The sequence below is a fragment of the Streptopelia decaocto genome (assembly GCF_964273445.1).
Source record: "Streptopelia decaocto genome assembly, chromosome: 1".
Taxonomy (NCBI): Eukaryota; Metazoa; Chordata; class Aves; order Columbiformes; family Columbidae; genus Streptopelia; species Streptopelia decaocto.
Window position 1 is genome coordinate 200,671,383 of NC_138663.1, and position 25,149 is coordinate 200,696,531.

At 43.2% G+C, this 25,149-nt stretch overlaps 2 protein-coding genes across 2 annotated transcripts in view; one reads left to right on the forward strand and one right to left on the reverse strand.

Moving 5' to 3' along the window:
• The window catches only part of SMCO4 (single-pass membrane protein with coiled-coil domains 4), a 30,322-nt gene extending 17,373 nt beyond the window's left edge, over positions 1–12,949 (forward strand). The window contains exon 2 of the mRNA XM_082051111.1: positions 11,873–12,949. Coding sequence (XP_081907237.1) covers positions 12,002–12,181 — 180 coding nt within the window. The 5' untranslated portion in view covers positions 11,873–12,001 and the 3' untranslated portion in view covers positions 12,182–12,949. The remainder of the gene's footprint in view (positions 1–11,872) is intronic.
• An 8,364-nt stretch (positions 12,950–21,313) lies between these two features.
• The window catches only part of DEUP1 (deuterosome assembly protein 1), a gene marked incomplete at its 3' end in the record, with an annotated part of 45,496 nt that continues 41,660 nt past the window's right edge, over positions 21,314–25,149 (reverse strand). Inside the window, exon 13 of the mRNA XM_082043438.1 lies at positions 21,314–21,484. Within this exon, the coding sequence (XP_081899564.1) occupies positions 21,314–21,484 (171 nt within the window). The remainder of the gene's footprint in view (positions 21,485–25,149) is intronic.

Here is a 25,149-nt window from a genome sequence, read left to right on the forward strand (position 1 = left end):
CCTTTTTGGATAAGGCTTCGGTGTGGATCCTGTATGTCGTTCGGCGTTTTCTAAAATTCTTGAAGCGCTGTATGGCCTCTGCAGAGAGGCGGCGGAGCAGAGCAGCCAACAAATGGTCGAGTGAACCAGATCAGAGCAGAGCAGCGGGCTCAACTGGCAGAGGGACTATTAAAAATGAATCAAAATCCGCAATGTTTTTTGCTTTAATGAGATACTCAAATTGATTTAATTTGGCAGGGAACATACTAGGAGATTGTAGTGTGGCAAAATCACAGAATCACAGAATGTCAGGGATTGGAAGGGACCTCGAAAGATCGTCCAGTCCAGTTCCCCTGCCGGAGCAGGAACACCCAGATGAGGTTACACAGGAAGGTGTCCAGCTGGGTTTTGAATGTCTCCAGAGTAGGAGACTCCATAACCCCCCTGGGCAGCCTGTTCCAGTGTCTGTCGCCCTCACTGAGAAGAAATTTCTTCTCATATTTAAGTGGAACCTCCTGTGTTCCAGTTTGTATCCATTGCCCCTTGTCCTACCATTGGTTGTCTCTGAGAAGAGCCTGGCTCCATCCTCGTGACTATCACCCTTTGCATATTCATGAACATTAATAAGGTCACCCCTCAGTCTCCTCCAAGCTGAAGAGCCCCAGCTCCCTCAGCCTTTCAGTCGCCACTTTGGGGAGCAGCGAATTGCTCGTCGTGAGACCCAAGATCCTACTTTTCAATGCAGCGAAACAGCAGCTGGTTGCTGGTGGAGTAGGAGTCTGCGGTGTCACTGTGTCGCTCCCGCACCCTTCTGGACTGAGTTCCTCTCTTGGAAAACACCTGATGTACAAACAGTGAAGGGACCGAGGTTAGAAATGGTGCTAACACACGCAGAACAGAGTCATTATCACAGAGTGAAGGGGGAAAGGGAATGTGTGTGAACAACGAGTCCCAGTCACCTGGATCTTCCTGGCACTGCATGTGTGGCTTGTGTGAGCTGAAGTGGCTTGTTCGCTGTTACCACCCATTGCATTGATTTTTACCTGTGGTTCAGAACTGAATTGCATCCACATTCTCACGCGTTGCATGAGAAAGACGCCTTAGGCAGGGCACGAGCATGACCACCCTTGGAAAAGTTTGGAGCTGCTCCTCAGGGAGTGAAACTGGTGTCTTGTGCTGAGGTTATCGGGGTTAATGCACATCATGGGTGACTTTGAGAGCGCTGCAAGGATAGCAGATTGCTTTAAAAACAACCCGAGTGGAAAGGAAGGCTGTACAGGAATAAATGAGAAGGGAGAATATGAGTACTGTTACGTAGGAAGATGTAATATTTTGGTCTTGATAAGTGCTTTAAAAAGAAGGTCACTTGTACTTACAGTGGTTGAAGTACGGGACTGATCGATAGCTGTTTGCTGAACGTTGTAGAGGAACTTCTGAAACATCCTTCTCTGACCTCCCGGGCTTGCTCCTAATTGCCTTCATTACACACACGGCTCTGTAGCATCTGCTTTTGCTTCTGAGTTTTTGAGCTGGTGGAAATTCCTGGCAATGGGACTGTAAACCGGAGTACATACATAGGGAGTGCAAGAACCAGTGCTGCAGAACTGATTAGGCAAAACCAGGCTTGTGTTTAGAGAGTGGCTTTGCTGGGAAACTCCCTTTAGTTAGGCTGCAAAACATTTTTTCTTTCTGTCCATGTAATTTATTAAATCTTAATTAAACTTTCTGCATTTAAATTAGTTTACACTAATGTCACACTGTCGTCTTATGTGTATATTGACAGACGCTAACAGGGATTTGATCAGCCTAATCCAACTGCATGTAATTATGTGCCTTCTCCTTAAATAATTGCAGAGTCGATCAATCATGGCAGGAGAGCCTGCTGCTTTATTATAATGTGGGATTGTTTAGTGAAATGCAGTAAGACTTCAGGTTTAAGCTAGGAAGTAAACAGAACAAGGTTTTAATGAGACCAGCGATAGGAAGAAAAAACTCTCCCCACCCATCCTGTGTCGCAAGTCTCAGTTCTTATCTTCACTTCCCCCATAAAAAAAAGGTGTCCTGATTGCATTGTTGTCATGCTGATGTGAGAACCTTTCTGTAATTTGAAAGGAATTTGGGAAAGGGGCAGGTTTTCTGGCTCTAGTCTAAACCTGTGGTGCCGTTCTAGTGTAAGGTGGAGGTTTTTATTTCATTCATTGATAACTTGATTACCTGGATCAAATGAGAGTGTGTAGATGCGAATGGAATCTGCCAAGCCGCAGCGCTGCAGAGGCTTGAAACCACCTGCCCCGCTTGGAAAACAAGTAACTAAGGGAGTATCACAGGCACCCACCTCAGTGACTGTATTTGGGTCGATTTCTGGGTGATTTGGTTACTCTGCAGGGTCACGCAGGCCTCCCCTGGCACGTGTACCAGCGGGGAGACGGGCCCGGTGCCAGCAGCCTTTCCTCAGCCTGCTGCTGGAAACCCATCCCTGCCAAGAAAAGCTCGAAAAAACAGAACTTCGGACAAGCCCTGAAGGGGCTGAGTCTGAGACGTGAAGCCCTCGTGCAGCGTGCTCTGGCGTTGTGTCCAGCTTGCTTTACAGCTGCGAATACCTCCAGGTTCTTTTATTTTATAAAATGGTAAATGCCACTGTTGGTGTTGTCCATTTTCCCCTGCATGACGGTCACAAGAGGATTTCAGGCAGCCAGGCACACAACCTTATTTTCTCCTGTTACAGATAGTTCTGTATCTTGAGCCAGAAGAGGGAAGTTTCCCTTCGCGCCTCCTGAAGAAACAAACTGTTTCACAAGTTGTTCGAGTCCAGCATGTACAGATTACCTTGTGGTCAGGGAGTACAGGTGATGTTTCCAGATGTTGCCCTGGCATCCAGAGAGCTTTTCTTCCAGCTTTTCTGTTGGTCAGTCGCCGCCATTCCCCTCTCCAGTGCACACACGTGCAGATCCGCACACGCTCCTGCCACCTCGGGCTCATCTCTTGCCTTTGCGTTTTCTGTTGTTTGAGGTTTAACAATCCATTCCTGCTGTGGGCGCGTTTTTTTTTGCCTGCCAAGTTTTAGCCTGGACTGAGTTTTCAGTGCCAAAGTTTTAATGACAGTAGAATTATAATGAAGAGCAGTGACGGTCCCTCAGCTCTCCCGTTTGCGTTACAAAACTGTAACATTGGGCTTCGGACTTGCTGGCGTTGTGCCTGGCCTGTGTCTCGGGGGTGTGTTTCAAACACATTCATAGCGATGCCGTCTCATGGAGTGACCGTGTCGGGAACCTGGTAGTTTGAATAGGAAAAGTAACAAGCAGACCACACGCTGGATCTCAGGAGAAGTGTGTTTCCCATCTAGGTCATCATCAGCTGGGAGCACAAGCGCTGTGACCCTCAGGTGACAGTGACTTAGCAGTGACAGCCCAGGGCTCAGTGGGCTTGTGATCCTGATGCAGCTGTACCGGAAAGCAGAAATGTTATTTTTACACCAGGTTCCAATTGATGCGCATTCTTGCAAATGCCAAACGCGTGGTGTTGGTCTGGAAGAGCAGCACATGAATTTCGAGGAGTTCTGACACCCGCCACTTGTTTATTTTTATTTATTTATTTAGCATCGTTATTCAGAAACTGACTGAATTTCTGCAAACACACTGGAAAGATAAATGGTTTGTATCCAGAGGAGTCTTGTTGGGAACAGCTGAGAAAATTACTTTTTAGGAAAACAGCTGAGCAAACACATAATACCAAGTCATATGCCAGGTGTTGTGCTTTACTGCATTTACTTGCAAGATCATCCGTAGATGGAGAATGTCGAGCGCTTCTTTTACAGCCTCCCCTAGGAACTGAATTCATGCAGTGACAGAAATTACGTGTTTGTTTTTCTTGTGTTTTCAGTAAACATTAGTTGTATTTCTTCCCTGGACTGCCTGTTGCAGGAGTTGTCTTGATGCTGGCTCTGTATCTGCAAAGAAAAACACGGGTTATTTGTTCACCTGTTCATGGTGCAGAAGGACTTGCCTTTTTCTACTTTTTTAAATTGAAGCCTGTTACGTTTCTTTGCATTCAGGGCAGATAGGATTGCGCTGCGACGCCGTATGCGCCAAAAATACCGGCGCCTCATCTCCGTTGAACAAAACCCATCCAGATGCGGAGGTCCGTGGCTTTTTGTTTCTCTTATAGATTACTCACTGTAGCCAAGTCCTCAGAGTTGTGAAAATCGTACTGAAATAGCTTTTTGCTTTGGCGGCCTTGCTCTCTCTGACTTTCTGGCAGCGTTCAGCGCTGGCTTTCATTTTTCATATGCTGTGAGTAGTTTGGAGACTCTCAAAGCTGCATTTACATTAAATGTGATGTCAATTCAGATTTAGGTCTGTAATTTAGAAAAAAACCCAGCACCCCTCACTCAAAAATAATGTTAAAGTCACTCCAAACAGCATCTTAATAGTTCCATATTGTTATGCGTGTAATTAAAAGCTTTTACCCTTGAAAACAGGGTTGTTTTGATTTGCAAATCATCATGCTTTGCTACAGTCAAATAGACTGAGGTAATTTTTTATGATATTAAGAATTAGCCTCATGCTGTAACATGAAAATCCATTTTTCACAGAACAAAAAAATCTTCTCTTAATGCTCTTTTTTCTTTTCTAGCACACTGAAATCACGACAGATAGCGCCACTGAGACATGGAGATCTCCAATTTAGCGTTGCAGGCATTATCTTCAGCTGGGCACCAACTCTGCTGTGCAACTCAAAAAGCAATGGGCTGGGTGACCCAGAGCATTTGACAAGGCACAAGCCAAAGTTATTTGTGTGGCTGCTCCTGCAGGGTCCTTGCTCGCTTGGGTTGCTCCTATTTCCTTAGGGGGACGGCTTGTACAAATGAAGTTTTCTTTTTTGAACAGGCAATAATCATTTCTCCATGTTAGTGGTTGCGCAGACCTGTGTTTCGGTACCAAAAGGGATTGTCCTGCAACTGGGATGTTCCCTTCGTCATGGGGCTGTTTTGTGTTGCTGAAGTGGGTTGGCTGGGGAGTTTTAGGGGAGGGTGTGGCTGGGATTAAAGTGGTTTGTTAATCCTCTGGGCAGGCTTGCTCTTTAGGGTACGGCTCTCTGAGTCAAATTGGCAAATCTCTGCTCTATCCGTCTTTGTCACCCACACAAGTGATTACACAGAACATTTTGCTCTTTTAGGGCCCGTCAAATAATGAAGATTTTTTTTTACTGTCATTTTGCATTTAGCATTTAAAATGGAGTGTAATAATTGTGCTAGAATGTGATGGAAATAGCGCTGGACAATCACTACTGCGGTTGCATAAGAACTGCTCCAATCAAGCTTTTGTTTTTCCCTTTATTTTTGTTCAGAAGTCCCTTCCTCAGAGCCAGGTTTGCAGGGCATTAGGTGCCTGATGCATTTGAAACAAACACTGGAGCGGATTCAGCTTCTGTCTCTGCATTGGATGCAAACTGGTCGAAGTGCTCGTGCAAATCCTGCCCCGGTAGCAGACACCCAATGGGATTAAAAGATGTGACTATTATTATTTTTGCCTCCTAGACCTGCCAAAACTGGTAAAAGATAAAAACCAAGTGACAGAGTTGGGCCCGTTGGATGGAAAGGCTGCGTCCGGAACTGAGGGCTCTGCAGACACCAACCAGAGCTCCATGCACAAGTGTTGCTCTTTGTAAATCTGCCCCAAGCTCCTAGTGAAATACTTTTTCAAATTCCCATTTAGCTCGGTTTCGAAGCTGGCTGTGTCACCTTTGAAAATGGTGACCCTGCCGATGCTATTCTGGCAATGGCCAGAAATTCAAGCTGCAGGAAAGAAAATTTCCTGTCCAAAATGTGGTATTTCATCTTGAGGTAAAATCAGTTATGGAGTAATGATTGAAAACAACAAAAAAATTATGTTCTATGGGGTAGCCTAAAACAAGTCGTGTCCTTTATTAAATAGTACCCAGAGTTTGTGTTACTGTATGACATGCAGTTCAATTTAAAGAAAATCAAACAAAACCCCCAATTTGAATGGTTTCAAAGGTAGGAAGTAATGAGTATCTGTTGCTTAGACTCCACTTAAGCGAAGCTTAGGAGTGAGAACAGGATTACTTCAGCCAGCTGGTTGGTGCTGGCTGGGGCAGCACATGGGGTTCCTCTGCTCTGTCGGGAGCTGCCGTGTCCTTGCGGTGGCCACCAGCTCAGCCGTGCTCAAGTGCGAGTTGTACGAGGTCAGGGAGGGTTAAAACCTCACACACAGGAGACCCTGCGGAGCCGCTGTGTCTGTTGTGCTGGGACCACGCGAGCAGAACTTGCTCCTGTTTCCAGGACAGCTCTGTGCTGAGTGCTGGTTCCCTGCTGACCAAGGCTCCTCTTGTCCCTGGGTCCCCATCACCTCCTCTTTCCATCTCCTGGACTCTTCTTCCAGCCCTTGTACAGCAGCTGTGGCTGCACTACCCTAAGGTAATCAGCCCAGTAGCAACGATAAGTAACAAATTGTTAAGCCTGTTGGTTTTAGGTCTTCCTGACTCTGATGCTGATGTGTCCCAGTGACTGGGAACTACTGGTTCTGGCGCTTTTTAATGTTAAAATAATGTGAAGAATATTGTCTGCTTTGGTATCTTGTGTCCTTTTCCCTACTGCTGGCAGGCAGTTTGAATACAGCGTGTCCCCATTGTCTGCTGGTTTGTTGTTTGGTTTTATTTTTAATGTCTCAGTAACATCCATGGCCCTAGGGGACATTTTAAATTATAAAAATTAATTCTTGTCAGATTGTTTGTTTGAATTGCGAGATGTTTTGCTGTTCCAAATGTTACAGCGTCAGTAGCAGGATCATGAGGCCGGGTTAATCCAAATTGGCTTGCAAACACTCGTAATTTTGGATTTGCAGAAAAATTATTCATCTTAATGTGGCTAATACATTCATGCTGTAAGGTTGGTGATGAGCTCTTTAGACGTCTAGACGTGTGGTTACACTTAGTGCAGATGAGATATTTCATGCACGTGTTGCACGTAGAAGGAGATGCAGAATTGCAAAACTCAGCAAGCCCTGGTGCAGCCGGTCCTGGCTCACAGCAATAGGGAGACAGTGGATTGCCATAAATCCTCATTGGAAGGTTGTTGCTATGTTTTGAAGGCTAGCAGTCCCCACAAGTTTCACGACAGCCTTCTGGTACAAAATTACACTCGCTTAACCGTAACTGACTTGCTTTAAGATGCTGGAAAATACTTCAGCATTGGTGGGAGTGACTTCAGCAAGTGCAGTGATTGATGCTCTCAGGTGTTGAGCTTGGCTCTGCAAAACAGTTCAGAGTAACTTTACCCAGAAGTTGGAAAGAAGAGCACTTTTATATATACAGAGCTATTCGGATGATGGGCAAGGAGGAATGTAATGGCTCTACATGTCAAACCAGGGTACTAAACTTGTGAATTTGTATTATGTTGAAGAACAATAGCTTTAGGTTTGTCTTCTCTATGTTGTACTTTTGAATATTTGGTTCTGCTGGAAACCTTAGCTTTTCAGTGTGTATCGAACAACGATATCAAGCCAACGCTCATTCTCTTGACTTGGCAATCGAGATGGTTTCTTTTGAGCCTGCAGGTTCCTGCTTTTGGGTGAAACTTTGCTATAGTGAATTTTAAAGGGGGAAAATACCCAACAATTAGACCTTCATCACCCCATGCAATTTCATTGTCAAATTTTAAATTGTGAAATGCATCAAAGGAAGCTGAAGTTATAGGGCTCTGGCTGGTGCCAGACTGTTGTGGACCATGAATATTCCACTGTTAGTGCCTTCTGTGCTGTTCCTACAAATGTCCCAGCTGAGGGAGTCTCTGAGTTTCCAGGAGAAGCAGCAGTTGAACCAGTTTGGTGGTTGTTTCCAGCCTCACCAGATGCTGGGCCAGGTTGAGCAGTTCATCAGAACGGGAAGCAGCTGTAGGACAATGTGCATGGTCCATGACAGTGAGTCCTCTCCTGTGCGGGGGAGACCAGAAAGGGAAAGGAGGCTCTTGGTTTCATTTAAGGAGAAAAGGTGAGTTTCCAGTTCTCTGGCAGTCTGAGGTTTGCTGGCCACTAAGGCTGGAGTTCCCATAAGATTTGGGTACCTGTGGGACATCCCTTTCTCATTGCCTTCTGATAGTGGCTTGCTCCGAGAGGTGTTAAATGGGCAGTGCTAACTAGGTTGTTAATTACACCCATCCCAACGCTATATTATTTCCTTCCTCCCTTTGCTCGAGTTCAGCCTTCCCAGCCCACAGGCAGGGTGATCACTGGCTTTAGGAGGATGCAGCCCAGTAATGTGAGATAATTTGTTCTTGTGGGTTGTCCCCACAAGGAACTAGACCCGAAGGTTGTAATCCTGGCCCTGACACACTGCACTTTGTGTATGTTTTTTCCTTTCCGTACCTGTCGGTATCTCCTGCCTTCCAGCGCAGCCCCTGGCCGGCCCGTGCGGGGCTCGGCAGTGGAAGGGGATGCCTGTGACTTGCTTACTCCACTTGCACAACACACGCCATAGAATTTCATCTTAAGTAGCTGAGTGGTGGTTCTTAAAAGCTGTTTTGTACCAACACGAACACAGCAGCGTGTCCAACATGCCGGAGCTTTCCCGTGGGCAGCGTTGTCTCTCGCAGGCGCCGTCTCACGCTGGCTGTCACCTCCGGGCACGCAGCGGCAGCCGGGGCCTGGCAGCAGTTTGCAGAGATTCACCGCTTCCATTTCGTGGTTCAGTTAAGATGAACCCTAAGGCTCATCTCTCCGAAAACTGTGGGCCAGTTTCTGTCCAAGTCCATCTCAGCCAGAAGCAAAGCCAAGTAGCCCAAGCTACTGGAAACATATTTGGAGATTGACGCCAGATTCCCAAACCAGAGAGCACCAGCTTGCGATTCAAGTGCTGCTGACATTTGCGGGAAAGCTTTCTGTTCTAAGTCGTCGGATGTCAGCTAGTGTATGTAATTAACTTGTTATAATTTTGCTTCAGAATGAAGTATTCATTCACAAGAGATTTAAAAAAACATCCTGATGTTTTTAATGTCTGGGTAGCAAGTGATGCTGCGTGGAGCAAGACATGCATTTTTTGTTAGAGGGATTGGTTTCATGGCAACTCCCGTTTGTTACTATGGCACACAGAAAGTCCCAAAGGCTTTCACTGTCCATCACTTCTTGGGCCTTGTTGGCAATCCAGACACCAAACGCATTGATGTACATCAACAGCGCAGACAAAACAGTATGAAAATACTAGAGCCTGAAATGCTCTGGATCTCTAATGATCCCTAAGGGCAAACGTAAAACTTTACTTTGTGTAGTAGTTTTTCTAGAGTTGGTTAATAAAGCTTGTGACCAGAGTAGAAACGAAAATGGAAAGGGTAAGACAGAGATTTCTTTTTCGAGAGTTAGAGAAGTGATAGCAACAAAACCAAAGCAGAAACCTGTAGCTTGCAGGAGGCAGAACACCGAAGACTCTGCTCTGAATCACTAAGAGGTGAGGATTTGGACTCGATGATCCTTGTGGGTCCATTCCAACTTAGGTCATTCTATGATTTGCTAAGAAGAAATAGTTACGGAAGATTAGAAATGAAATAGTCCCATTTGATTAAAAGACTGGAACAGGGTGTCATGCGTTGTTGCTCCATCCAGTTCCTGTTTACCTCCTCATTATGAAGTTCAGTGACAACTTCTGGTCTCTATAAATCAGTTAAGCATTTTGATTCTAGCGCTGCAGCTTGCAGAAGCAATTGCTTCTTTCTGAGACTTGAACTTTATTGTTTCCTCTTTGGAAAATCATCCCAGTCACCAGAATTGCTCTTTTATGCTTTATCAAAATTGAAATGAAGTGATTGCCTCAGAGTCCATGTTGAATTTTCAGAGCTTAGCATCAGAAGAAAAACTTGAAAGGTGTGTGTGCATGGGATGCGGAATTGGTGAATCCAGCTGAACACAGAGAACCCGTCACGCTTGATGGTTGGTTGGTTTGTTTGATTTTAAGATTGTATCCGGGATGGACCATGTAAAGACAGAAGTACTGACGCATTGATTTGCTGTTGGTTTCCCATGTGGTTGCTCTGATAGTCTGTTCACTTCCACAAGCCCCAGTTAGTAGAGTTACTCTGCATTTTCCCCTACCTGGTGCAGTATCTCACCAGCCTAATTGGCTGGGTGGGATTCCCAGCAGGCAGGTTGTCGCTGTTACGAGAAAGGATGAAAACTCCGTTGTAGTTCACGTAACCTATAGGTGAGGGTTCTTGTTTTTTACATGAGCGTTTTAGTTTGGTTTTGCTTCAGTGATCAGGCTGACGAATCAGGATGAGTGCTAACACCAACAGAAAGCACCCTACTTTCAATGAAAACCTCTTTTTTCAATAAAGTAGTGATAAGACAAATGGTGACGTTCATCAGAGATGAGACATCAAGAGGAAATTGTGTCTGTGGCGAACTGAGCAAGTTTTGCAGCTTTGTTGACACGTGCTCCTCACCTATGGCAGCACGTTACAAATATATTTTGATATCAAGAAAAGAGGCAGTTACATTAACCCACTAATTTTCCTTTATTCTGAGTTGCATAAGGGAGTGATGGAAAAACATCAGTTCATAGTTTACTTGCAATTCAACTCAATATTTGACCCCAGTAATCGTTACCCTCCAAATTTGTGCTGAGGTAGATCTGACCTGTACCCAGCTGTAGTGGCAGAGTCCTCCCCCGTCCCCTGGGAGGATGGGGCTGTCACCAGCCTGGCCGAAAGGTGAAGCCAGAGACAAAAGAAACGAAAGGAGCCCCATTAGAAGGTAACAATGAATGAGCAATCGCCGGAGACGCGTGTGCAGAGTGTGTGGACAGTACATGCAGCCCGTCCAACAATAAAGTGAACTCTGTGAACATAACATTGATGTGTCAGGTTCCATCTCTCGCATGGAAAAAGCAACAGCCAGCAATTGTGCCACTGCAGAAACGGGGGATGTAGCAAAGAGCAAAGTAACCAAAGAGTTGGTGTTCTTCCCCAACACAGTGGATGAGTGACACGGCTGTAGGCAACTCAGGGTATGGAAGTACTAAGCAATTACTAATTCTCCTTACTTCAGAGAGGCTTTTGTGCTGTGCAGTGTTTTTGTTAATCTCACTTTCTAGATCTGCTTTTGGTCTGGTAGATCCTTCTGAGCAACGACCTTACGAACGCCCGCTTGTCTACAGCGGTGATTTGCCACCATGCTGGTTATGGTGGGGATCTTTTTCATATGACAGCTGTAATAAGAGTGACAACATTGAGTCATGTTATGATTTAGGGTTTGTTCTGTGGCAGCAGAACCAGAAGTGTAAGTTGAGCAGCTCTTTCCCCACATTTCTTCCTATTAGAGTATCCTTTAGTGCAATAAACACCTGGTGAGGCCGATAAACACTGAATGGTTTTCCTTATGGCGAGGAGTGTGCTCGCCCTTCCTCCTTCAGCAGGTTTGTGGGGAACCACAGAGACCTTTCCTGGAATCAGAGAATCAGGTTGGTTGGAAGAGACCCTTAAGACCATCGAGTCCAACCACATCATCAGGGCTGCTGTTAGAGGGGGCAGCTGGTACCCTGTGCTGAGACAAGGCTAACTCATATTATTTTCATTAAGTCTTTAGCTGTGTTATCTTGTTTGCCTTAGAGGATAAAATAGATGGTGCTGGGCTTTGTTTCTGGCTTAACAGAGCGCGAGTTCAGTGCTCCTGGGCAAACACGCACCGTGATGAACTGCCAGGGTTTTTATGGGGAAAGTGGTGTTGAGGAGCCGAGCGAGCGCACTGCGATTCCGTCTCCTTGAAACAAGCTGCGTAGATATTGGTGCCAGTTGGATAAAAGATTTACCAAGTGGAGCTTCAAATGGTTTTAATAACTAGAATATGTGTAGATTTTACTCAGAAGAATTTTATTTCTCCTTCTCTTGCAGTTGCTTGCACAGGCAACCACTTGACGGAGTTGTTCTTCGGCCCTTTGTTTCAAAAGACCTTGGACTGTTTTCTGCTGCTCAACTCCCTTCGCTCCCCTATTCTGGTGAACAAGAGACCCGAAGAGGAGGATGAGGCAGCTAAGAGGAAAACCCAAGAAAGAGACCTCAAAAGATAAAAAGGAGAGAAAACAGGCGATGCAAGAGGCCCGGCAACAAATCACCACGGTGGTGCTTCCCACGCTGGCTGTTGTAGTCGTGCTCATTGTTGTGTTTGTTTATGTAGCAACTCGTCCAAATACAACCGAATGATGCAGCTTTTCAGACTTTCTGGCTTTGGGGTATTAATAATTTTATCAAGAGCCAAAAGGAACTCTGTGCCGCTCTCCTAGTACTTCACAAAGGAACTTGCTGGTATATTCTCTTGGTTAGGGTCCCACAGATTCTCTTTAGGAATGTAACATAAAACGTATTAGTGAATGTGCCAGTACGTTTTATGGTCCAGTTCATGTGCCTTTCAGACTTTTCAAATGGTGTTTTTCTTAAATCTGTTTGAAGCTCTATATTGTAAAAGGAAATTGTGTTCTGCTACAAATTTGTAAAAAAATCAGCTTTCGGCTTTTATCACTGTTACGGATAATGTTGCTCCCATGAGCTCTTGTATGTCTGTTTCAGAACTTCCAAAGAAGTACGTTTCTTCTTTGTACTTAATGTCATATGAAGTGCTTTGATTCAGAAAGGATATATTTATTTTTTGAATAAAAGAGAGAAGTCTTACTTGGACTCTTCAAATTATTTTGCAAAGAAATGTGACATATTGTGAAAGCCTACATTGTGTAATGATTTTTTCATTAAACACTATACAGTTCACTCAAAAAGAATGTTCTTTTTGCTGTGAGATGCCAACATGCAAAGTGGATAGTTCAGGATTCACCAGAAGGAATCTTGCAGAGAAGCTGGAAAGGGAAATTCTGCCGGTCTCTGGTGGCAACAAACTACATAAATACAGGTAGTTGTTTATCTGAATGTTCAATATTTAAATCTGTATAAAGTGGCAATAAAAAGGTCATTTTGCATACAGCCCTTGCTTTTACATTTTTTTTTTTTTAAAGGAAGGAAAAGTAACATTAATATAACTTAGGTCTTTAAACTGTTTGCTGAAATGTTGTTCTGTGGCATCCCCCTCTAGCTCTTACTTAAAGGAGACTGTGAGCACAGCTTAGGTGGTTTTATTTTAAGAAATCAAACTATAAATTGTGATGAAAATGCTTCAATAATCCTGTATTCTTCTACAGCCCTTTCTCATCCAAATATTTTAAGGCACTTGGTACACGTTAACCTTCAGAAGACTTTGGGGAAGGAATTTGGGAATGAGCAAGAGTTTCTTCTTGTGGTTCACCAGGCGGTTCAGCACAGCGTAGATTTCATCCCCATGCAGAATATACTGTTCCAGATCTTTTTCAATCCGTTTGTACATCACTCCTTTTACATGTACATCCCTAATTGCATCAGATATATCCTTGTAAAGATGCACCTGATCAAACTCAGTGCCGTGAGTTATGAAGTGATTAATGACTGAAGAGAGCAGAGTCATTTCAGGAAGAGAAAAAATGTCCGTAAACAGCTTAAGCTGCTGCTTAAATACAGGCCAAGCAAGGAAGAGTGTGATGCTATAGTGCACTGAAGCACAGCAGGAAATATTTCTGGGATGAAAATCAAAGACCCCATGAATCATTACTTCATGTCCTGTCCCCTGGCAGCGGGACAGTCCCCAGGGAGGGCGCTGGGTTCCTGCGTTACCCCTCTGTGGTGTTGCTGTGCAGAAGGTACCGCTGACCCACGCTGCGCTGCAATAGAATTGCTCCAGGCAAGCGAAGGCAGTTCCCTGCGGTGGACTTTGCCCAAGGGCAGGTGTTCCCAAAGGGGAGTGAGGCCATGGCCAGCTTGCAAACCAACTGGTTCGAAAGGCTGAAGGAGCTGGGGCTCTTGAGCTTGGAGAAGAGGAGACTGAGGGGTGACCTCATTAATGTTTATAAATACGTAAAGGGTGAGTGTCACAAGGATGGAGCCAGGCTCTTCTTGGTGACAACCAATGATAGGACAAGGGGCAATGGGTACAAACTTGAACATGGGAAGTTCCATTTAAATTTAAGAAGAAACTTCTTCACAGTGAGGGTGACAGACACTGGAACAGGCTGACCAGGGGGGTTGTGGAGTCTCCTTCTCTGGAGACATTGAAAACCCGCCTGGACACCTTCCTGTGTAACCTCATCTGGGTGTTCCTGCTCCGGCAGGGGGATTGGACTGGATGAGCTTTTGAGGTCCCTTCCAATCCCTGACATTCTGTGATTCTGTGAAGGGCACAGACACCCAGTGGTGCTGGGATGGCCGCAGCTCCCAACCTTTCCGGTGCCACTGCTGTTGGCAGTGCCTAGAATTGAACTGGACCTGCAGGCTAAGATGTTTTTGAAATACAAAATTTGCTAATAAACAAGAGTTTGGATGAACTGTTAGGTTGGTGTTTCCCCCCCAACTTGCAACATAATTGGGATTCATGCGCAACAAGCTGCCCAGCCGGGGTGGTTGTGGCGGTGTGCCCAGGGGAGCGCTCAGCTCACCCACCCAGTGCTCAGCACAGGGCGGCTGTGGAGCCCCTGTGCCCACCGAGGTGGAAAATCACCTGCACTTTGGTACTAAGTACCACTCCCTTCAGCTGGAGAGGTCTGAAATGGTGCGTTCTCTATAAGTAATTGCTCTGTGTCGTCTCCCAGCTGATTCTGCTCTCCCAGCCACCCAATTCTTTTTGTCCTGTCTGTTTATCCTCAGTCAGGGCTGGCTGCTGTGGAGCTGTCCCAGTTGCCCTTTTTTGAAAGGGGATATTCAACTTGAATTAAATCTGTGCCCAAGGCAGTGAACAGTGGTTTCGGTGTGTGTGTTCTGCAGGGTACTTGGTGTCTGCAGCATCTAGAATAGCAGCAAATTTTCCACTAATCTCTTCCATGGGTTCCTCTTCCTCATCTTCCTCTCCCATGGATTCTTAACCAAGGTTTTCCTGTCCCAGCTCATTCTCTGGTACTTTCTGACAGCTCTAACAAGGTCCCTGTGACTTTTCCGAGGATCAGATTTATTCCAGTTCGTTCCACCTGTAGGGCTTTCATATCAGCCCAAGCCATAACTTCATAATTCAGAAAATGTTCCCTGAAACAGTAGAGAGTCCTTATGTGAGGTGTTTTTCCCTTCATTTTCTGCAAGAGTTGGGTCTGCAACACCCAGGAGCAATTAACTGGCTGATAACAGCTAACGAGGTGAAAGGTCAGCTGGGTTAGGTAATATTTAAGATTACTTCTCTAATGAGATGTTGTATTTCTGCTGCTTTTCCTTATGTCTCTTGACATCTGCAAATTCTTAAGCTTTCAAAAATCATCTTCAGACTCAAATGTTTATTAATATGAATGTACAGCTTAATGCTAATAAGAGGCATTGTGTAATTCATTTCCCTGAAATGTGCAATTTTACTGAGTGCTAATTGAGAGGAAAATACTGTTACACATTCTGAATTAGTCCTTATGTAGAAGATAGAATTGCTTTCACAGTTTGATTTTTTTTGTTGTTTAAATAATGTGTTTTTCTCTAGTAAACAATGAAATTGGATTTTGACATTTTCTACCAAATTCCCTTTTGCTAGTATAGGATGTGAGAATGCACATTGGGAGAAATGGTATGAAGCCTCCATAGACAGAAACTGTCAAAAATCACTGGGAAATTATTGGGAAGTAAATTAATGGCAGTTGCCCAAATGTCAACTCCTGTGAACTTCTCAGCCAAAGGTGTAGCTGTGTCTCTGGTTTTTAACTGTCTGGATTACTCCAAGTGTCAGTTGCCTTCAGAATTATTTTAGAAATAGGCTTCCAAATCTTTTCCCAGCATACAGTAGCTTGTGGGCAAAATTGAGTGATTTATTGCAAGCGTTTTGCCAGAAAACTCATGCTGAGATCCTTCTTCGGCAGTGTCTTACGATACAGTTTCCAGGAGTGCTTGTTATTGGGTGAAGTCATTAAAAACATGCCATTGCCCTCTGATATATCACGTTATAGAAACAATTTTTAAACCCCAGTTTTTCTAAGCATAAATCGAATCTGAGTCGAATACTGAAAGAACAAGCTTTGAATGGAGTTTTGTAAATGTCTTCAAAGTGCTAAGAAAAATCAAGGAATCCTGTCAAGTATTCTCGCGATGGGTAAATGTCTGTCTGTGTTATAAATGGCCCCAGCTCCCCAAACCCAAGGAGAGAAGCCAGTGATGCCGCCCGTGATCTTGTGGGAGAACTACACATCTTTTTCGAGCTCAGAGAAATTGGCTCTCGGTCTTCTGTTCAATCTGTTGACAAGAAAATGTTTACTTACACCCTGATGTTCAGAAACCAGCGCTTTTAAATACACACGGCAGAGAAAACACACCATTCTTTTTCCAGAGCACTTCTGTTGAGGTTGGGATGTTCCTGGAACTCTGGAAGGTGTAAACTAAGCCTGGGCTTTGATTCTCGGTGTTGGCCTTGTGTCACACAGACGTTTCTTACCGGGAGGATGTTCTTACCAGGACAGGTAGTTGCATTTCACACGCTCTGCACCAGCAAATTCCTGCCGTCCACGTCCCAGCCGAGCATCTTCACAGTCACTAGAGATGGAGCTGGTAGCTGATGTTGTCTTCTGCCCACCACCTTTATTTGATTAAAAAGTTTCAATCAAAAAATTTCTCATTACGGTGCTTACATGGGATAGCAAGAACTGGGACTTCTGTAGGATTTCTTGCTCCAGCTGAGATTGGACAAGGGTTCACATCAAGTCAAGAAAATCCTACATCTGTCGCAGGAAATTCAGTGATGGGATGGGTCAGGACTGTTCTTTCCATGCGAATATATTCTCGTAAGGTAACTGGGCAAACACATTCTTGAAAAGTCTGTTCCAACCCCCCCCCAGCAGTTTGGTTAAGAGTAAATGAGAGGAACAAACCCATCGGTTTGTTGGTTTAGGGACACTGCAGCGCAGCATATCTGCGTCTAGGGGCGTTGCTCAATCAACTGGTAGAAATTTAGATGCAGTACATTAAATTACAGCCTATTTATGGATTTGAGGCTGTCCATGTGATTAAATAGTAACTCAAACACAGTGAACTTTGAGATCTGAACGCCACAGTGAGGAAAGAACAACACAGGGTTCCCACATTGGTTTGGGCAATTGGAACGAGCTCTGCTGTGAACAGTCTTTAACCTGCATTTTCCCAGCACACTGCTGCGCCTGACGAGAAAAAAAAATCCCTAGCGCAAGGCAGTTGGTGTAAAATCTAGTGAATGCCTATTGTGCTTAGAATTAAATGGAAAACAAAGTGAATGTGAATGATATAATTGCCTGGTTTAGGTTGTGAAGGCAAACGGAGATGTAATCCCATCACCTGTGGAACGCAGGGAAAGGACCTTCCTCGGGTGCCCTTGGCCTCCTCGCAGCTGCTGGGGTCTGGGGACCTGCAGGCAGAAAGCAGCAGGACAGACGGACGTCAACACATCCCTGCACAGATAAAACTGTGGTGACCGGTGTGACATGCCAGAGATGTGAGATCACCTGGGGCTCAGCTCATTAGCCAGTGTCTCTTGATAACTCCTTTCTCATTCCCACCGGTGATATTTAGTCTAGTTGTGCATTATTAAGTGGTGGTGGGCTTGATTCTGCACGTGACTGTGCCACCGCTCAATCAGGAATTACCACCACTTGCACTATGATAAAGCCAGGACAGTGAGGCTGGGGCGTGAGGCGCTTTCTGTAGTGTCTCTGATCACAGCAGAGATCTATCAGCCTTTGCCTGGGTAAGCTAAAGCCACTGGGTAAGCTAAAGCCACCCATCGGCAAACCTGTGATTTTTCATGTTTGCCCATTTTTATGTTCCTTTGGCAGTGTTTTGCTGGTGCTGTTTGCATTCCTCTCTGCGTGGTTGAGAGTCCCCGACATCTCTCTGACACCCTCCTGTTCTTGTAGGCCTGAATTTCCCATGCAAAAAAAGAAGAGAGTAAGAAACGGTAGGATGAAAATGTGCAAAATACCCAACTTACGTAAGCCACTTTTCATTGTTTTTGTTTGGTTACTGTCGTTTCACCGACAGCCCCAGTAAGTTTTGGGAAGTGCCTTGGCCAGCAGTGACCTGGCAGCTCTTACCACCAACTATTTCTCGATCTCGATCAAACATGTTGGCAACTGTATGTACACAACCTCTGTTTTTCCTTCTACAAAAAAAGCTGGTGGCAGCTTGAGCTGTTGTTCTTTTTATTTAAAACAAGCCTTTCAACTGGAAGCCAAAAAAAGGCCTTTTGGTAAAGCTTTGAAAAATCACAAGAGAAGTCCAGCAGCTTGCAAAAATTTTCCATTGCCCAGCTGTTCACAAAGTAGAATAGAAATCTGCTGTATGTTTTGGGTAATCCGTAGCTCCCCAACATTGCACCTTGTCCTGTCAAATGAACTTATGATTAATAATTCATTTTTTTCATTTTTATTGGTACCTCCAGACATTTATAGCCTTAGACCCTTCTGATTATTCCTTTTTTTCTGGCAATATACATACATCGCCAATCCTTGTTCATAAGGTATATATAATTTCTTAGATTTTATTATTTCTGCTGTCCATCATTCTTTAAAAAGTCTTCCAAATAACTTCAAATGTGGCACACGTTGTACACACTATTTTTGGCATGATAACAACAGCAATATGTATTTTTCTTCGGAAGGCTCTCACCAGTTCAATCAAGTTTCTACCTTTTAATACAGTTAAATATTCAGAACCAGGCTCTGACTGTATCTAGCAGCAATAGGCTCTTGTTTAAATTGGGGATTGTCAGATCAGGAACTTCTGTGGATTTTGGCTGGGGAAAGGTGACATTTCCAATAAGTATGTGCTAAAAAATGGCACTTTGATCCACGCCTCAGGACATTTGTGGCATAAGATGCTCTGAGCAGGAAACAGTAAACAAGCAGCTGCTCAGATCCAGGCATTTTGCAATTTTCAGTGCTTTTCATGGGGAGTTTATTTTATGGAGTTACACAAAAGCCAGGCTGAATCTAACTCTCTCGTTTCATTAGCCAAAGTTACTATATTGGCCAGATCTTAAAAAGCTTTAGAAAAAAAATATCTTAGTAGTTTTCTGCTAATTGCAATCATTCGTTCTGTATCATCGCACAGACCTGCATCGTGAGAGGGATCCTCAGGACTGGATCCAGACATTTCTCTGAAGATCTGGATACTGTCTTGGATGTTTAAACCTTGCAGTGGCAAAAGAATCTGGCTAACTGGCTAATAGCCCAGGTTTTTTTTCTCTTGCCCTTCTGTAAAACAACATTTTGTTGTCTTTGTGCTTCTACAGATACTTCCCAGCTTCAATTCTAGCTTCATTTCCAGAAGTTCCTAAATTTCTTCATGAGTTCCTTTAAAACCCACAGATGCATCTCCCCTTAAACTGAGGATGCATATATATTTAGTTTGTTCAGATGTCCTTCCGTCATCTTTTTATTCAGCTGAGTCTAGCGATTTTCCTGAATTTTCCGGTAAAGGTTCTTTGATGGCCTCATTTTCATTACTCATTTTATTGCAAACCGAGCCAAACTGGTATTTAAAATCTTGGTATTTTGTGCGAGTGTGATGTAGTGTATTTTCTCTTAATGGAAACACAGCTTCCAAAAACAATTTACATTTTTGCTGTGGTCTTGAATATTAATGAGACTTCTTTCACTCACAAACTGGAGCTGTTTGACAGCCTGGTATTATTTTTATCCAGATTTTTCCAGGAAGTTGGCAACAGTATATGCTGGAAAGCACTTCTTCAGTATCTCTTTCACTGAAATTGGTGGTTCATCAACACTGTCTGTAATTTCTATTTCGCTTGCACAGCAATAGAATTCAGTATGAATTGCAAATAAAAAGAATCTCAACATTATGCAGTTTTTCAGCACATGGAGCTGAATTAACTCCGTTCAGTTTTAGAATGTTTTTGTGTGTTCTAGAAAAATACAAACCATTTACGCCCTTACCTAAAGCAAGTTGTCTAAAGTTAAAGGTTTTTTTCCCTATTCCAATGTAGCCAAATAATGAGCCAACATAGTATTGAAACATCAGTATCGCAACAGGTGCTTCTGAAGAAAGGATTTAAAAATTGTGAAGTATTAATGTGAAGCATGTAAAGCATCTGAGCTCAGGCTTGGCCCTGGGTGAAGTCTATAGGTCTCGTAAAAGGGGCAATACAGGTGGCTACAAAATCACAGAATCAGAGAATGGTTTGGGTTGGAAGGGACCTCTGGAGATCATCCAGTCCAACCCACCTGCTAAAGCAGGTTCACCAGAGCAGATCACACAGGAATGTGTCCAGGTGGGTTTGAATGTCTCCAGAGAAGGAGACTCCACAGCCTCTCTGGGCAGCCTGTTCCAGGGCTCTGGCACCTCAAAGTAAAGTTTCTCCTCATGTTTAGATGGAACCTCCTGTGCTTCAGTCTGTGCCTGTTGCCCCTCATCCTGTCATTGGGCACCACTGAAAGGAGTCTGGTCCATCCTCTTGACAGCCGCCCTTGAGATATTTATAAACACTGACGAGATCCCTCTCAGCTTCTCCAAGCTGAACAGATGCAGCTCTCTCAGTCTCTCCTCATAAGAAAGGTGCTGCAGATCTCTAATCATCTTCACAGCCCGCCACTAGACTTCCTCCAGTAATTCCCTGTCCTTCTTAAACTGGGGAGCCCAGAACTGGACGCAGTGCTCCAGATGCAGCCTCACCAGGGCAGAGTAGAGGGGCAGGAGAACCTCCCACAACCTGCTGGTCACACTTTTCCTAATGCATTGGCCCTGTGTGCTTTGCCTCTTCATGTTCCCCCCACAGACCTGAGTGGCTTAGGGCATAAGAAAGAGCGAGCTCAAACTCCTTATTTTCCTTATTTCAAGAGTCCCAAGTGCTATTTCTGTAGCCAAGAATAAGCAGAGCATAGATAAGCTCTTCATGCAATGAGCTACGACATGGCTGAAGGCCCCTATTATTCTTGTTCTGTTCAATCTGGAGAATTACTCCTGGCTGATTATATTTTCAAGGGAATAATTCCACTTATTAGCCCTCCGTACATCACAGAATTCAAAGTATCTTTCTTAATTTACAGTGCTGCAACAGGGTCTCTGCTGCACATAATTTAACGATGCAAAACCAAACCGCCTATTTTAGAATATGTTTAGAGTAAGATGTTTTGTAATATAGTCAAGTTACAATACACCTAAATCCATCTAATAATGATTATCTTATTGAAACCTTGGTGTTAAAAATACATCCTATTGCTGATGTGCCTCAATACATTAAGCAGCTAACTGATTTTAGTTCTACGAAACTCATGGGTGATTACTTGGTTTTATTTTCTTAATTGCATGGCTGGCTTAATTATGCCTGTTTTGCTGTATCCTGGCATATTTTTTTAGAGTATTTTCAGAATGTCTTTGGAGTTCTTCAAGGTGCGAATTTAAAAGTTCTTCAAACTCTCTTGTGTGCTTCTCTTCCTCTTGAAGGAACTTTTCTGTTGCTGCAAGGAAGGACATCTCGGAGGGAGACTGAGCAATGAAGAGAAACCCATGATTAGTAAAAACCAGCAAGTACTACAACATTTTTGCATTATCAAACTTTAGATTTGAAAAATAACTTATAGGAGTTAATAATGCTATAGCACTTCATATTTCTCTAAGAAAACACGAATTTGGGCATACATTTTGAAGGCGTTCAGGTGCCTAAATAGCATGATGTAAACATGATGTTTGAATACTTGCGATATTCACAGCATTTAAAATGTAAATGTCCCATTAGACAGAATTTAGCTGCTTCACAACCTCCAAAATCTTTGGATCAATTAAAGGTTATGTTCATCACTTGTATAATTTAGACCAGGACAGAGGATGATAATCTGTTTTTTTGGAATTACAGAATATAAGCGGCGTTGGGTGCTGCTGATTGCCTGTGTAATTTTAGATCTCTGCTTCTGTGATGAGCTGCTTTCTGAGGAAAGGAAGAAAACCAACCTAAGCTCATTTCAGCGCTATCAACTTCAAGCCCTGATATTCTGGGGAATGTACTAAATTTTATTTGCTGCAAGTAGTTCACTGAAAAATCTTCTTTCCATTTCATGAACTGAGTAGACTGCGAGATAAACCATATCAAAATTGGTCTTCAAATGGCTGTCATGGGATGCCGAGTTGTATAAAGCGAAGGACAGGAATAATTCTTTGCCAGAAAAAGCTTTAAATTTTTAAGTAGCAATTTCTGTTAATTCTTTTTGCTAATACTTAAGATGCATTCATTGGAATGTATTTATCAAAACAAATACGAATCAATTTTTCTTTGCCTAAAGATATTATGCTTATTTAAATGAATTCAATGTTTATTTGTAGAGATAAATACGATTTTATTACATGAATTTTTAAGTCAACTGAGAAAAAACTTAGTATAGGACCTGTAACACTGAGTAAGAGAAAGGTAATTTTCCATTTTATATGATCATATATTGAGAAAGATGATTGACATTTATTATCTTGATTAAACCACATGTTAATAGTTTTAATAACTGGTTGCGGTTTTAGTCTAGAATCTCTGGGTTTGTTTTTCCTAGAATGTAAAAAGGAGAGTGTCCTGGTTTTGTTAAAAACAAGTTTCTCTTTTAGTGAATTTGCCTGTCAGCTAAAGCCTTCATATTAGCTGCATTTTCCTGGAGAACCAGACACATGTTTTGGTAAACCTAGCAATGGAATGCAAACTTATTGATAAGCATGGATGGACATCTCGCGAGAGGGGCGACGAGAAACCAGTGACCAAGAAACGGACCAACTGTGTATAACATTCCATTCACGTGAACACCTCATATAAAAGTGGGAGATCACGAGGATCTCGTCCCTTTTTCCTTTTTCCTTCTTTTCCCTTCTGCTTATGGCCGACATTAGGAGAGGGCCTTGCTAGTCGTCCCTGCGAACTGAGGCCTAGTGAGAGACTGAATCCAGCTCCGGTTGGCTGCAGAGTCTAATCCAGGACTTTGGGTGCCGGCTCTGCAGTTGCTGAGACTTTCAAGATTGGTTTTGTATATTTTGTATTATTTTTTCTATTCTTATTAGTAGCATTAGTAAAACATTGTTAATTTTTCCAACTCTCTTCTCTCTGTCCTTCTTTTCCTCCTGATCACCTGTCCTGAGTGGGAAGGGGGGAGAGGGAGGGGCAAAAGGGGGAAGCGGGGTGGGGGGAGAGGAGGTTATCAATACATCTGCCAGGGTTTTATTGTCACCCTGCAATCTAAACCCTCCACAGAGAGTTTATCTCTCAGCACATCAAATAGGAATGCCTTGAAATGATATAAATATTCAGATGTTTTGTGGAAAAGGCCAATACTGTCGTATCAGAATGGGGTATTCCCTATTTCCACAGCAACTAGAGGCAGATTTGGTCTTTGCTTTCAGCCTGGTTTAAAACTGCCCTTTAGCAGCCAAAAGATTCTAGCTAGAGAAATGCTTTATAGCACTATTCTATTCAAACTCTTTGCAGCAGACCTTGAGATGAAATTGAGAGATTTCCTATAGGAAACTCCTTTTCTTTTCGAAGTAGAGCAAGTAAGCAATAGCTGGAAATAAATTCTGAATGTAATACCATCCTTCTAGAGTCAGGCAGGCTTTCTGATATATAGGGCTCCTAAAATGAAATTCACAGATAAAGCAGAATCTTCCTTTTCTCAGTCCCTCCAGGTTAATGTTTTAACACAGGAGGGAAGAAAAAGTGACTTCATTTGCCATGTAGGAATAAGGAACCCAAAGGTGTTGGATCACCTTGTGCCGGCACACTCTTCTGTCAATCCCTGCACTAGCAGGGATAAGAAAGAATGTTAATTTTCCAACGTCTGAGAAACTCCGGGGGGAAGATCACCTGCCTTCTACTTTTCCTCATGAACACAACGTGATTCCCCATTCACAAATCATCATTGTTTACATATGAAGAGTTGTTCCCGAGATTTTGAATGCCATGGCTACATGCACCTTGATTCCTTCATGGGCTGGGTCACAAATATATCTTCTGGTGACATTTGGATTCAGTGATAGAATTGGCAGTAATATTTTGAAGTATTTGAGGAAGGCTTTTATATTATGAAGAAGACACCAGATTTGGAGGCTTTATGTAAAGAATCGGCATGTGCTTCGCTTACTGAATACCAGCTGTGAAATCACTGATTCAATACTGAGCAAATAAAATCATTCCAGTGAGAAACGTAAGAAAGTGGGGAAATGCCAATGTGAAATAGGAGTTTAATAGGTGTCATCACACAGAGAAAAAAAAGTCATGTCGGTCTTTTCCATATGGAGAGCAGATTTACACGAGTGCTAGTCTTCAGAAATATCAAGTTATGAGAGATTCTCAGAGATTCATTATAACAATGTCTACAATTGCTGACTTGTCATTAGAAACATATTGGCCTCATGATCAAGATATATTCTGAAAATGCTAGTGTCCTTTGCTTCAACCAGTACTTACTTTGATGTGTTTTTTTCTTGAAATACACTGTAAACTCCAGATGAGACATTTCTGAATTTCCTTAGAGTTGAGAGAAGAATGTTTATCACTTAGAATAAGCAGATCATGGTTCCCTACAGCTCCTTACTGGAGGGTCAAACATCACTATCATTTTAGATAGGTCCCTAATGCACTGTTTTTATGCACTTAGAGAGAACGTTGTATCTAAACAGGTCTAAAAGGCAACATTTCTTGCCAGCAAACTAAGCTTTGCTTTCCTAGCCTCTGGTCTGTTCTTTCACTATGTTCTTTATTGTCTTCACTTTCAGTGCCTGAGGAAGAAAAAACATAAAGACACTGTTTTAATCCACGTCTCAGATGAGGTTCATGGTCCCCAGTTCTGAATTTCTTTTCCTCAGATAACACTTTATCTTTTGGTTTTCTAACTGGAGCTGGATAGAAATGGGTTCATTGGTAAGTTTTCAATCTAACTTGTTTAAGTAGTTAGGCAACAAGGACTCTAGTTTTTCATTTCTACAGTATCAGTTGATCCCAAATTTCTTTGGTGTAGACCAGTAATGAGAATCTCTTTTTTGTCTCATCATTTGCTGGAAATGGAGGAGTGCACCTCATGGAGGTGCACATTTGCACATTTGAAATATGTGCTAAATATGTCTTATCCTTAAGCAAGAACTAATTTAACTACATTTAAATTTTCCTTGCTACAGCCTAAGCCTTT